The following is a 15,721-nucleotide window of genomic DNA, read 5'->3' on the forward strand; positions in this document are numbered from 1 at the left end:
TGTGTCATTGCTGTCCCGTTAGCCTACATACGCTGAGGTATGTATGTGGTCCCTGTAGCCAATAAGCTGATCTCTGTGTCCTTTAATTGAACTGATGAAACCCGATAAATCTCCCCATCCATGACTCTGGCTCTGCACCCAAGCATATGCGGACTGATTTGGGGAGGGTCATCTTCAGGGTTGAATCCAGATCAGCAGTCTGCTGCCTCAAAGGAACAGGGGAATAGGCCAAGATCTTGGAAAAACCAATATGCTACCAAACTCCAATATTTTACACTGAGTTAAACAGTTTGGTCTTTGCAAAAATGCTTCTGCTTAATTAGCAGCAGAAACCTAGGGGGACTTTTCTTAGTTGAGCAGCAGTGCTTGACTCAGTTTGTACTTAAAATGTGCAATGTTAGAAATGGAAATGAAGCAGGCTGAATTAGCAGTTGACTTTGGTAAAACTGTCTTGCAAAAACATAACAGCTTAGATTTCCTTTTCAAGAGTGAAGAATGAACTGAGGGAAATATGTTACCTGGTTATTAAGTCATTTTAAAGTATATTCTACATACATCAGTGACTACAGCAAGCAAATCAAGAATGAAAGGGACCAAGTCAACATCAGCTCAGTTTAGTAAACAGCTTATTTATTCCTTTACAAAATAGGTACAAATACATAAGTATTGTTTTTTTTTCACACAAACAGGAAATTTTCAAGATATGTACAAGAGTTTACCAAAAATAACGTGGTTCTAATAAACACATAGTTTTGTAAACAATATTTACAAATCATCCTTACACTGAAGTGTTATTTCCTCCATTTGTTTACATCAGTAATATTGTCCTAATAATTTGGCTAAAAAGCTGTAGTAGTAGTAGAAATGTCCTCCTGTGAAACCACCAGAAACCATAAAAATCACTAATAAAATCATCTGAAATCATCATTGTTGTGCTTGTCTTTAAAACATGATATTTTGAAGATAAAATTTATGAAAGTGTGTTGAGCATAAAAGCCAATTCAAAAGGAAAAAAGAAAAGAAAATATATTAATTGTTAAAAATAAGTCTCTTGTGACAGAAGTTGGCAATAATGTTTACTGTCATTTCTTTCCTATAATACAGTGACAGCTTTCAGTTGTCAGGTAAAATAGATATAAAAAAAAGTGCTGTCAAAATGTACAATGCACAACAATTGTCACCCATATTTAAATAAATTTCAATATGACAAGAAAAGCTGCATAGAGGCCAAGATATTCAGTTAAATATAAAAACATAAAGGACAATCTTACATAATACAATAATGATTTGTAAAACAAACAAACAAAAAAAGAGAACAGAACAAGACGAAAATGCAATAGGACATGTAAGAAGCAGGTGTGTCCCATTTGTCTCTTCATTAGTAACACAAAGAAAAACTTTAGGCTGAAATCAGTTGTTCTCTCCTACTGTTAAACATTACTATACAGCTGTGAGTTTTAATTTAGGATCAAACTATAAAGAAGCATAAGTGCTGAGCACTGAATCGCTTCATGGACAACTTCTGTCATTCAGTCGTTACCAAAATAGGAGGCGGGGCTGAAAGGGGGCTCCAGAGAGGAAAAGTTAAAGGAATGTTTCGCTCTCCCCAGTCACCACCCGTCCTACAGCACTGACCTCCCTGAACCAAAACTTTCCTTCTCAACCAGGTACGTTTTTGAAGAAGTGAGCATGATAGTACACATCTTACAAACATCTAGTCATTAAAACAATGTTCACATTATTTTCGGGTTAAAACAAAATAAAAAAATAAAAGATACTACCCCACGCAACAAGGTGACCAATCATAAACTGCTGTCGTTGTGCGACTAAGCTTTTGTTTAATGACCTTTGCTGAAGTTTCATAGGGACTCTGTCTGAGCAAATACTCTACAGGTGAACAGAATAAACCATCTAATTTCGACTCATTCAAAGCACATGGTTTTACAAAACATCAGGTTTCATAATATTGACACATGGGTTATTCTTTTTCTTACAAAGCTTACATGTGATAAAAATATACATGCTGTAAAATAATTCAAAAAGAACTATTTACACATACAGTAAGGAAATTTAACATGATGCTGTTATTTGGAATCTTAATGTATGGTGTCTTGGTATAGAAATCAGTAAAGTCTCTAATTAATTGAGTTCAGCTAAACTACATTCATTGAAACATGTTATATGTAACAAATAGCTCGTGGGAAATACCGGAGGCTGTGTTGAGGTGTGAACATAATTCTCTTCACCAAAATAATCCTTACTTTGAGGTGGTTCATTGAAGCTACTGCCAAAGAATATGAAAAATAAATAGCTACCCAACATACAAGGTGCAAGGTCTGGGTCAGGTCCTGTGATGCAAAAACCACTTTGTTCCTATAACAAATTCAACTTCAACACAAAGAATTTGATATGGCCTTTAAACTGAATGGTCTAACTACACACCATGAATCTAAACAAAGAAGACACAGAACAACAGTTTTATTTTTTATACTTTTCTCTCTCTCTCTCTCTCTCTCTCTCTCTGTCTTTCTCTCTCTCCTTATTAAGAGCTACATCAAACGTCACTACAGTACATATGGAGACACAGAGCTGAAACATTAGACCTGATCTGAAGGCACGTGGCTGGGAAGGAAGAGGAGGAGGAGGAGGTTGAGGTGGGCGCTGAGCGGACCAGAGGCTACTTGAGCAGGGCACGGTAAAGGAGGAGGGAGTGGGCGGTCTCTCTCTCCTGCTCCATGTAGAAAATTAAGTCCCTGAGGTTGACGCGAGTGATGCGTTGCCGTGTGTACTGGCGCGATGAGGTGGACGGGGTGGAGGAGCTGGCCAGGGAGCCAGCCGTGCTGCCTGAAACCTGGAGACAAGGAAGAGGTCAAAAGGTGAGGTGGGGAAGCCACACCGATTCCTTTTACATTTTACAATTACACAGCTTTCAAATATTAATGTTTCAGCAGAAACAACACTGTGCTTGGAATAAACAGAAGATCCAGGAAGTCAGATATCATGAACAGTGATATTCTCAATTCACTGAAAATACGAACAGGAATGGCACCAATAATAAAAACATAAACTGCATCGAGAAAATGTCAACAACACAAAACACTCAAAACTGGAAGGCTGAAAAGAAATCTCTTTGAAGTGCAGAAACACAGCAGCACAGAGAGACTGGTACTGAAGATAGAACATTTAGAAAAATGGCATCATAGATTTTACTGTAGCCTAAATGTGGCAAGTGAGATCTTGTGGTCTTTATGTTGCCCAGAGGATGATCCCCAATGATTCTAATGAACCCTTAACTACCCATGAGCTCGACTTTTGTGATTTTGATGTATAAACATCTATTGGATGGACAGTCAAGAAATGTGGTTATCCCCACAGGATAAACTAGAGTAAGTTTGGTGATCCCCATCTACAGTAATGCCAACATCTGGTAAAATTGCTTTGTCCAATATTTTTGTTTCTGACCTACAAAACTGTAGCCTCAACTGTACATTTTGATTTGACGGCTAATTAACACATTTGAACGCTAATAAGCAAAACTCAGACAGTGAATGCGGTAAACATTATACCTGTTTAAGATCAGCATATTAGCACTGTCACTAGCACGGTGATGTTGAAATTCAGCTCAAAGCATTGCTGTGCCAAAGTCTCACAGAGCCACACAGCTGAAGATGCAAAATGTTTCTGTCCGGTTCCAAAATTCACATAGATGTGTTTGGCATTTTCTCTTCCAGGGACTTTTTCCTCACTTTGTCTTGAGTGAAGTGAAAGACCTTCACTATTTCCAATGTGATACATAATAGCAGTTCAGCACGTTGTTTTCCATGTTCCATAAATGAAGTAATCACAGAATGGCAAACAAATTGACTGTATCAATAATAAAGAATGTGGTGGGCTCTTAGTGGAGCAAACACCTCCAATTATGAGAATAATCCCTCTTGCTGAGCATGAAGTAGATCAAAAAGACGCACTAACAATGTCCAGATCTTCAGGTGCAGCAGTGTTTGGAAAATTTTTTTTCTTTCACTAGCTGAACACAAAGCAGAGAAACACATAATTTTTATTTGTGCATTCTATGGCTCTTTACATCGCCCTGGATATGAACAGATTTTCCTTCTTAATGAACAGCGCTACTGACATAGATCTGAGCTGACATCTCACTGTGAAATGGAGATCTTGTTGTTTGTATTTGATCCAGGAAAAACGAGAAGGATAAAAAAAAGGGAGTGTATACAGAGGCTGGTACAAATCAAGAGATGCATTTACATTTGGAAATGAAAAACACTGGGAAACAAATCCAGCAAGTGCCCACTTGAACCCAGGCAGAGAGAAATAAGACAGACATTTCAGTCAGGAACACCCTCTCACAATTACATTGATTGCACCACTCTGTAAACACACAGTACAGACAGGCCTTAATTGCAAACATATGATGGGTATGAATTTACAAGAACCAAACAAAAGTCCCTCCAGCTCCTGCCCCTTATGCTCGTCTTTGTGTACACTGTACGACGGAGCTTTGTCTCAAGTTTCCCTCAGTACACTCTCTGACCCCTGGAAAGTGGATGATGACTGAGGGCAACCAGGCCACTTACCTCAACTACATCTACTGTTTCTAGCAGCCACAGAGGTGTCAGGCCAGAGTTAAAGAGGAACTGCACTCAAAATCATTATTTTTTTCACTGTACGATTGCAGAGATTCTCATTGTTTTATCTTGATATAGGTGAAAAAAACGTAATGCAATGTAAATGTGGTCATATTGTATGCAAAATTAGCATGTATTTCCTTGATTGTATTTTTAAATTCAAATGGACAGATGTGTTCATGAGCAGTGGACTTGGTGAGTAATAAAAATGTGCAGCACGTCATAATAGCACAATTGTCTTTCCGAAGTTATTCTGTTTTAGAAAGCCACATAAATTATATCAACATTTAATCATGCTTTGTAGGAAAGCATTAGAAGCTAAGGATATCCAAGTTATCCTCACGGCTGGAGAACGACTCCCACCCCCTGCATGAGGCTGTGACAGCACTGGGCAGCTCCTCCAGTGGCAGGCCTCTTCAGCCCTGCTGCTGTGAGACTGTACAAGCAGCACTGCTCACAGCAGACCCCCTGCACTCCACCACAAGCTGAACTTCAATAAGTCATTGTGCAACAATCCCCCATCTCCTAGTGCTATACAGTCACTTGTACCGCTAATAATGGAAATACTGAGTGTGCTTTTGTAAAGTTTCTTAAAAAATATATTTCATGTAAATATTCCCTTGTTTATTTGGATATTTTTATTTGACTTGTCTGCACCTTGATTTGCTTTCCTCACTGTGAACCTAATAAAAGACGCTCTCATGTCAAGTGTGTGCATGGCACGTGCATGACTGTTCTGGAAGTTTGTTTAACAAGATGCTGTGTGTAGTAACAAAACTAAAAGATATGTTACAGGTATCAACGGTAAGCAGAAAAGAATATTTCAGTTAAATGATTTCAGTATGCATGGATGGCTGTTGACCTGGGTTGAATTATTATCCCAGTCTGACTCTGGTCTCTAGTTAGTAATGACATTCTGAGAGGGTCACAGGTCAAGGCACAAGTGGGTGTAGCCAACTCTCTGGCACCATGGGGCTCACCAGACCCTCACTTTGGGCAACGGCCTTAGCCTCATCAGGTCAATCATGGCAGACCACATGTGAAAGATGGGTCTGCCTACTGCCATGCCAATTACTGCCACTCACCAGTAAGTCCAATGACAGCGCCACAGATATTACCAATCAAAGCCATCCATCCACCTGGACGGATGGACAGTATTAGCCACAGGCAGTCAGTGGTGGGGTGGTGCTGTAGCTTCACTGGGTTCATGGAGGAGTGGTGGAAGACAGTAAATATAGCCAGACATCACTGTTGAGGTAGTGTGCCACAGCTCCCAGAATGCCTCATTCCCTTCAGGGACAGAGGCAGCCTTAAGTGATTCAAACACAGGCAGAAAGGTCAGCGCTTGTCCAGGAATTCACTCAACACAGTCTCTCCTCCCTGCTCTGTCTTTATATGCCCTCCACGTGCCAACAAACACCGTTATGTTGTCATCTGTATCTATGGAGACCAATCCCTCTCTCCACCACATGCAGGAAATCATGTTGGGGGTGGGGGGAAACACCCACACTAAACAAAGCAGATGGCTGAGTGTCAGTTAAAAAGGAAAGTGAGACATCAACAACCACGCTTTCCCTGTCGCTAGCAATTACACAGCAACTGTGTCTGGAATTCAGTGAAAAACAAAATGGCAGGCTTTGTAAGGTCACGGTGGATGAAAAGAAAAAGTGAGAAGAGAAAAAGAGAAAAAGCAGGAGAGAAGGGGCACAGAGAGAGAAGCAGAGGAGGGCAAAACTTAAAGTCTCAAAATCAGCCTGGCCAAGAGAGATCCATGAGGCAAAAAACAGCATCTGTCATTTTATCTGTGATGGGCGCTTGGAGGCATTATGTCACATGACATATCCATCGTACAGAGCGCGCAGGGATACTTCGATACATCTCTTCAGACATTTGACTTGTTTGGAGCGGGGGACAGAGAGAAAAAGAGAGAGAGACAGAGAGAGAGAGAGAGAGAGAGAGAGAGAGAGCAGTGGATAGAACCTGAGGAGAGGAGAGGAGAGGAGAGCTTCTCAGTAATAAGGCCTCTATGCCGGCTCAAACATGACAATGTGCCAATGGGTCAGACGCATTATTTTACACCATTTCACCCTTCCATGGTTTCCTGCACACACATGTTCATGCACACAAGAGCAGAAAGAGAACCCGAGTGTGCTCGTGTAGCAGGCAATTAGTATAATGGAGTGCATGTGGAAAACAATACAAATGAATATGAGACAGACTCAAGGACATACAGAAATGACAAACACAGTCATGCTCTTTCTGACATCGGACTCAGGCAAAAACAACTCCCGAAATCTCAATATATATTAAAAGTAAAGTAATAGTAATATCTTTTAAAAAAAAAAATCTTAAAACTGCTGTGAACTCTAGCTTTTAGCAAACGGGAATAAAAGCATATTTGTTGGGAGCTATTTTCACCCACAGATTAAAACACATTTCATGCTCTTATTTGCAACAGCAGTATTTGTGTCTGAGGCAATTTAAGTGTAGTATTCATATTCAGAACCGCTGGTCACATGACGCCCTGGGATCCATAAAGACTTGTTCCATTGAATAGAGAAGAAATGGCTGTAAAAGTAAAAAGAGTATAAAGAAGTAAGTAAGTATAAAGAAATGCTCTTAAACTACTCTCTGAATAATCACAACTACTGCTAATAGAATGACTAGGCTGCCATGTTTGGACACCAGCTTTATTGCACAATGCATTTGTGATGACTGCAGAGAAAATCTGAATCTCTGCTTTTGACTCCCCACCTCCAACTGTGCCACGGCAGCAGCAATGTTTGTAGGTGTCTTGAGGAATTTACATTCAGTCCTTTATTGTCCGAGAAAGGAGAGGGGGTGGGGTTCTTGGGTCTTTGAACCCTTACTGGCACCTGTGCCTTGATGCCGGAGCCAATATTGGATTTGGCCCAGGTCACACCTTAGGGCGCTAGGTTAATGGCCCACTTTGCCAGGCACACAGAGATGCTCGGCCCTGCACTGGCCAACCTGCTGTCTCAGCACTCCACTCCTCACAGAAGTTGCAGACTGCACAGTAAGAGAACACACACACACGTGTACTGCAGAAACCGGTATATTAAGACATGCTGGCTAACATACTGTGTTATCTAAAACTGGTGGACAAATACTGCTCAGCATTCATGTTGAAGGATAAAGACTAGCTCCATGTTGGATGAGAAACAGATAAGCTGTTCATGATATAACATCACTCTTTTGTTGTTATTACTTTGATGCTGAAAAATCCGTTTAAACTCTGATGTCTGTGCTTCAGGCAAGGAGGACATATATAGCACAACAGAGACAGACTGCTGACAAGCTAAACAAAGAAGTGGAACAAAACCTGAACCAGGTGGTATTTTTTTATATGTTGAATCCAGGGTGGAAATTAACAGCAGCTACTAGTCAAATATTGAAGGATTTTGCATATGACGTGAACCACTGTGACAAGTCCACTAATGAATTGGTGGGACAGCTGTATTTGCTTTGTCTAACTTGTTGATGGAACCTTTAAAGTGGCTTACAGGTACTCAGGTAGCCACTCCATGGGCCTCCCCTCATCTAACTGACAAACTAGCTTACATGCTGGCTGACTGACGGCCTAACTGAAGAGCTGGCTGTTTGGCGGTCTGGCTGAGGGCCTGACTGACTCACTGAGTGAAGGGCTGACTGACTGCCTGCCTGGTTGACTGACTATGTGCCAGGAAGCAAAGCTTTCCCACATGTTCTCTTCCACGCCGCATTTCGGTTGAGGAACGCTGCCTTGTCCCTTCACAGTGTTTACAGTGTGGAGCCCAGCCGTGGGAGTGCAGCTCCGCTTCATCTCCACACTCGGCCTGAAACGTCTCTCCTACGGCCGCCATTAATCAGCAACAGAGACTTTCTCTCTCCCTTTCTCGCCTCTCCTTTCTCTCGCTCCTCTACGCCCACAGACATGCTGGATGAGGCCATTCTGAAAGAGTTAACAGATGTCGGCTGATTTGCCCCGGGCTCTCTGACATTGCCCCAGTGATGTATTTGATGTGGAGTTTATTCAGCTCTAATAAACGTATAAAGAATTAGAATAATAATTCACAGATGTACATACCCAGATTATATGCTGAAGCCTCTCTTTGAAGCAGACAAGGCAGCCAAGATTAACAGAACTAAGGGAAAGGATGAAAAGGGTTTTGGTTCAGCCCACCGATAATCACAGAGGTCAGGATGGACTAATACCACACCGACACAAGCGGCCTTTGTTCCTGCCACAGGTTCCATTTCTGACAAAGCCTGAACAAGACCCAGCCATTGTCACTGTGTTTTCTAGAAAAATGAGGGAGAGTGAAACACATTTGCGTTTTTTCTAGTCTCATACATGCTTTTGTTAATTTGTCATTTTGTGTACAGCAGACAGAATAACAGGAAAGATACAAAGGGATAAGAGTGAGGTCTAGCATTCTGATCATGGAAAAAAAATGAGGGAATTACTTTCAAAACAAACAACTTCCATTTGCTTCACAGCTAAAGAACAACAAATCTCAAAAATGGCCAGTTGCAGAGCATCTTAATACCCACATAAACCATAAAAACAGCTACACAGCTCCATGGCAATGCATAGCAACCGTGCAGAATTTCAGTCAAGGAGAAAGAAGGCAAAAAAAACACCTTATTACTTCTAACTCCTGCAAGCCATTTTGGTCTCCAAAGGTTTTAGAGCGCCGCAGGCCATGTGTCTGCAGTGTTTCGGGAAATGACTTGCCTTCGCACGAACACTGCTATGTTCTGCAGCACTGCTGCCCCCAGCATCCCCGCTCAATTTCTGTTTAACCCCTTCCTGCCTTCCCTCACTCTGACTCACTGCAACAGAGAGCTCACACCCAGCACAATACTGTCACATTGTTCAGCCTCCCACAAACCAAGGCAAATCAGACCAGCTTTTTCACGAGCTAACACATTAACAGCACTTCTAATTTGGCTACTTAAGCATGTGATGGCTCTCACCAAACATGATACAGGAGAGGCACAAGGTTATATGGGGCAGAGAAAGATGGAGCAAAAAGCCCCTTCACCGTTCCACTTCATCTACCACAATGTGCGACACAGTTTGCACACTTGAGTGTGTATCAACGGTGGATTAAATCTGCAAACTCGTTGACACAACACATAATTAAAACATCTTGCTCGAGGTCAGGAATTTTCTAATTAGTAGTGTACTGACAAAGCTGCAATTCCATCGCCCTGAGTTTCAAAGTCCACAGGTTACTGCTAAGATGAAAGCTGACCCTGGAGCACAATTCTGCAGGGCTGCTCATACAATTCCTCAGAAGACAGTCACAGGGTCACCAAGCTAAACAGTGTGCTGCACCCGGAACCTTGCTTCCCAACAAAGAACTTCAAACTTTCCTGCCTGGAAACACAATCTTGGCTTCCCCCTCTCTCTCTTTTCAACCTGAGAGAAACAAAAGATTGTTTGAAGGCAACCAGATGAGGAAACCATAACATTGTTTTTAATCTATTTAATTAAAGTGCTTTAAGCCCGGCTAGCTAAACAACTTGTTAAATACCAGCACAAGTTGGCAACGCCTTATAGTGGGGTAATAACATATATATTCACAAATCAGCTATTCTTATCCATTAAATGAATATAAAGTTATGTTGTCTACAGTCATGATGGCACAACAGCTGGTATAATGACAATTCAGATGGTGATTTTGTTACTGTTGTGATTTATAAATAAACTTGATTTGTTTGAAATTATAATCCTCCAGATGATGTGTTCAGTGTCTTTCCTCTCTGCTATTTCTATGGAAAAAGCAAAAGTAACTGAGAAATCGCTATAGCTTGCCTGATAACCTGGACAATTAACACAAGCCAAGTATCTTTGGTTACATGAAGTATCAGAAGTAGAACTTTTTCAACATTAAATATTCAAGGCGTTTCATATATGAAATGAACCCAATTAGAGTTAAAATAGGAGAAGTGTAATGAGTCTCAAGTCAGAATGCTTGTCTTCAGAACTATTCACTAATGAGCCCTTGTTGGTTTTGCAGACTTTACTTTCAATGGTGTGGCACTGTCATTTCTGCTGGGTTTTAATTTTTAATTCAAGTTGAATGAGAGGGTGGTGACTGAGTTAATAATCAAGGCACCGGGGTGTTTTGCAGCCGATGGATAGCTGGGAGAAGTTGCCAAATGAGGCTTGTGGTCCGCCCTTTGATGTCTTTTCGAAACGTTCCAAATAGGAACAACTAGCTAACAAAAGCCCATCAGTTCCGAGTGGTATCGAACATAAATGACCACACTAAGCCAAACGTATCCTGCAAATGGCCTAATTAGAGAAAAGAGTAGGCAAGCAAAATAGCATGGCACTGAATAACACAGAATTCGAGCACTAACAGATACTGACTTGAGAATGAGATGAGGGACCGAAAGGCAGCACGACAGATTCCGCCGCTCAGCAGACATGTGCTGTATGCTGTGCGCTGTCAGTCTTCACATAGATCCTCTCATGAGCGGTGAGACATCTCACTTACAAGAAAAGGAACTCACCAAGGGGCCGCAGTAGATACGCAGATGGAGGAGATTAGAAGGCACATTTACGGTGGAGGTTCACACTATGAAATGGTCCTTGATCTCAAATTGACATAAATGGGGCCATTTTTGACATCATTTAGCCATCACAGGCTCAGTTTCAGTGCCGCTGTCACTGGTCCCCGTGCACAAGATGTGACGCCTGCTAAGTATGAGAGGCAGGAAAATGGCTGTGTGAAGAGCAGGTCTGATTAAAATCCACGCTCTTCTGGGGAAAGAACAGAGCTTCATGTTTTATATAGATGGCCCAGAAAGACGAACCAAAACTTTACTGGAGGATTTGTTGAGTGTCTCTGTGAACATCTGTGACCCCCAGTGACACTGCTTTTCATCGAGCGAACTGCCAGGGTAAGAGGCTCTCAGAGTTTTTAGAGTTACCCAGAATATAAATGTTTCCTTTACCATTTTGGGTATTTGGATGTGTCAGTTCAGCTTTAATATGAATATATTACTGATACTATTACTACTAGTGGTTCTGCTGATAGACACAGACAGCTACATTTTTCATAGTATTGTACATTTGGACAAATTTAGCCAAATTTAATACGGCACAGTGGTGTGGTGGTTAGCCCTGTTCCAGGTTCGAGTCTGGGTCCTTCTGTGTGGAGTTTGCATGTTCTGCCTATGCCTGTGTGGGTTTTCTCTGGGTACTCCAGCTTCCTCCCACAGCCCCAAAAACAAGATTAGGTTAACTGGTGACACTACATTTCTGCTAGGTGTGATTGTCTGGCTTTGTGTGTCGGCCCCACGATTAACTGGCCACCAGTCAAGGGTGTACCAGGCCTCTCGTCCGTGGTCAGCTGGGATAGGCTCCAGCCCTCCACGACCCAGCATGGATAAAGTCGGTATAGAAAATGGATGCATGGATGGTCAAATTTAAAATATACAGTACGCTGTCAGTGAGTATTGTGGGTGGTTTGAAGGTCGGGTCTGATAATGGCAGGCAACATCACAAAATTTGGACTCATTTGAGGAGTTCCTCATTATAGTTTTTCTGCTGCTTTCCTTGGAGGCCTCATTCCTCCCATCAGGTTCCTGTTCCACAGGCCCAGAAGGCTTCCTTCCTACCTGCACAGCATTTTGGCAACCTGCTTTATTCCCTGCCTACAACAGCATCATTTTCCAGGCAGCTGTGTGTGTATGTGGGTATACAACGCTTATCTACATATTGACTTGGTTTAAATCCACACCCTTGTCTGCCATAATAATTACACATCTTGTAAAAGGAAGTACTCAATTCTTCCTGTACCTGAGGCGGGCAGCTGCAGGAGTTGCCCATCGGCGCCCAGCAAACACACCTCCGGCACTGCCTGGTATCCAAACAGCTTCAGCACACACCCACAGCCATTGCCTTCAATAGTGTAATGGCGGCTTTGTATTAGACTCCAATTGAACAGAGAGCACCAACGTAAGCACAGTCCAATTCGTTTTCTATGTGCTGCAGGAACAAAGCAGTTGGGATAGGTCGGACAGGTAATAAAGACAGCAGGGACCTGTTTTATAGTTTTCAACGAGTCAGACCACACACACGCATAGCTGCACACACCTCAATACACACACACAAACACACAACAAAGCAGTGGTGTATAGTGACACAGGCTGGCCCAGGATGTATGTTTACATTCTGTGGCTCTCTGGATCTTGTTGTATGTGTATATAAAAAATGTTCCAAAAGGCCAGGCAGGTCGTTCTCAGCAAAACCACATCTAATGCCCAGAACAGTCATATCATGTAATCAGAACACTGATGCGGGTGATAGAGGCCATATCCAGCTATTCACAATTCTCACAAAGTTCTATCAGTGGAGAGTGTTCATTAGTCCAACAACTACATAATTTATGCAATCTAAAAAATACATGTGATCATAAATCAAAATAGGAATGAGAGACACAGAAACACTGAAGATCTCTGGTAATGCCAATTCTTTCTTTTGGGAAAAGTGAATAGAGGTCAAGCGCTTAGAAGCTGCCCTGCCAAACACGGCCTAACCACAACGTCGTTATTGTGAGAGCTGGTGACACTCCACTCCAAAATAGCAGCCATCTGTTTTTCTCTCAGACAATCGTTTTCCCAATCTAGCCATTGTTTAACTGTCCTAAATGCAGAATAGGGCATATATACATATACATATATTTGGATTTTAGAGGGCATGTACATGAAGTGTGACCCCATTCATGAAACTTGGGAGATATTAGGTTAGACTCCGTGCTATCTGGCATGAGCAACATGTTGCTGGGAACACACACCATTCTCAGCAACACATAATCTACAACAGCTCCAAGAGCCAGTAGCCTTTATCCTTTCTAAATTCAGGACTGATAACATTCATGTACAGGGTGATGTCTGAATTCTGCTGAGATTATTTGTCAAAAACGCCTGAATTTCACAGTTAATTGGCCTCCCTAATTAGCACAGGATGTCTAATTCCCATTGCAGTCAGTGTGCTAAATGGCAAAGCTTTAGCAAGCGGATGCCATTCCTTTTCGTTTGAGCAGAGAAACTCCCTGTGCAAGCCCAGCTACACTGTACATTACACACTCAATGATCGATTCTAAATCTTAATTAGGGAAACGACAAACAAGCAAGGGGACTTAATGAACTGTGTACCTTGTCAAACAGCTGGCTGATTATATTTATTGAGATATATGTTAAATTTAATGATGTGGGCAATTAACTGTAGACCCTTCTGTAATCTCTGAGGGACATGAAGGGGCCAGGGAGGCGAGCACCAGGGCCACAGACCTAATGGAAAGCAGCTGACAAATATTTGTCATCCCCAGAGTGCTGGAACCAGCATCAGTGGCTCAGAAGACCTTGTGCGTAAGAATAAAGATATCATACAAATTTCACTCCTTTGTGTGCTTCAGTCCCAGGCATCTGTGGTCCTGGCTTACACTGCCCTGATGCTGTAATAAGACATGTTTCAGGCACTCTCTGTTTTGCCGAGTCCCTCGTCCCATTTAATGATCTGAGATGTGCCATAAAAACAATACAGAAACATAACAAAAGATATCTAAAAGTGGGCACAGTCTTTATTATCAGGGCCTTTTTTCATGGCCATCCATTTCTAACTTTTTTTCTAAATTGGTCAAATGGAAAGCAGTGAAAAGCGAGGAAAAAAAAATTAAGCCGAGCCGAAAAGTGCGACTTGGATTTAATATTTTATAATTGCCAAGGGACATTCTAAGATCAATGAATTTTTGCCCGGGACGCACATCAGAAAGAGATGTACTTCAGTCTTTTTAGGGAACATTGGTCTATTTAATTCCAGTGTCTGATGCATGTGAAATATGCCTTCCATGGCCTCCTTCTTCTTCCCCGGGCACTGCTGCGGGCAGACATTACCACTTTTAATGGGCCGCCATGAGAAGAGGCAAGTCAGCCAATAACCCATCCTCACTAATGGATCGCCTTGTTTGTTCTCTTCCACCATTTTCTGAAGCTAATTTTAGATGCTCTGTTTTTCTGTTAAAAGACAAAATAGAGGACAATGTAGACGATGTATCACAATAATACTTTAGTGCAAAACAATGAAATGACTGGGTCGTAGACTGAAGGACAGATAACTGTAATATTTGAGAGATTCACTTACATGAACCATTTCTGTTGGGTAAAATATGTGGTGGTTGGTCCAGGTTATGAGGACTAACTAAAGTGTAACTGGAAGCAAAAACAGGGCCTCTTCAAGCAGGAGATGAAGAGAGAAATTGCCCTGCAATAAAAAAGCTTAGAGTGGGAGATCAGTGGTAGTTAACAGCAGTAACTCTTAGGGATAGAAATAATCAACTCACAAGACTGACTGGTCATTGGCTATTGAGCTAGTGAACAGTATATTTAGTATTCATGATCTAAATTTAACCTCAATAGTCTAAATATATAGAATTTTGTAATTAGCATCTCTGCCATATAATTAAGTGTCATTTGTCACAGACTATGGAGTCATATATTTTTGATAACCACAATGAATATTTTTCTAATTTCACAGACATTTAAAGTCTACACTATATTTGTTTAATGGGTGATTTTTGCAAAAAAGCTCTTTTTTGTACGACATTGGCACTTTGCATCACTTAATCATCCTGTTCTATGTTCAACCTTTCACCATTGTATAGTACTAGTGAAATGTCAAGGGTTCGTTTGTAATGACAGCCCTCCACACATAAGTAAGGTCAAGGTTATTAGCGAAACATTCTTTCAAAGAGTATTTTAAATTACAGAAAAAAAATGGAAAATACAAACTGCTAAAGAGCTGTGATGCATCTGGTGCCCCATTTTTTAGTACTCAATTTTAAGCTAAGAGAGCTGCTGCTTACAGGACACATATAATGTACACCTCCACAATGTAAAGTCCTGAATCAGATTCTAAAAACACAAACGGCTGTCTATGTTGGCATTTCTGCCATCTAGTTGAAGTATTTTGCCTACTCCATACATATTACCACCTCTCCTCCGCCCTCCTTGGCATTCTTCTGCCCCCCTACTAGCACATAATGAAAGATCTTTTCCTT

At 41.5% G+C, this 15,721-nt stretch overlaps 1 protein-coding gene across 1 annotated transcript in view; it reads right to left on the reverse strand.

Moving 5' to 3' along the window:
* Positions 1-614: 614 nt before the first annotated feature.
* LOC124071722 (transcription initiation factor TFIID subunit 4-like) overlaps positions 615-15,721 on the reverse strand; it is an 82,296-nt gene continuing 67,189 nt past the window's right edge. The window contains exon 14 of the mRNA XM_046412569.1: positions 615-2,851. Coding sequence (XP_046268525.1) covers positions 2,678-2,851 — 174 coding nt within the window. The 3' untranslated portion in view covers positions 615-2,677. The remainder of the gene's footprint in view (positions 2,852-15,721) is intronic.

This window comes from Scatophagus argus, chromosome 1 (genome assembly GCF_020382885.2).
Source record: "Scatophagus argus isolate fScaArg1 chromosome 1, fScaArg1.pri, whole genome shotgun sequence".
NCBI classification, from domain to species: domain Eukaryota; kingdom Metazoa; phylum Chordata; class Actinopteri; family Scatophagidae; genus Scatophagus; species Scatophagus argus.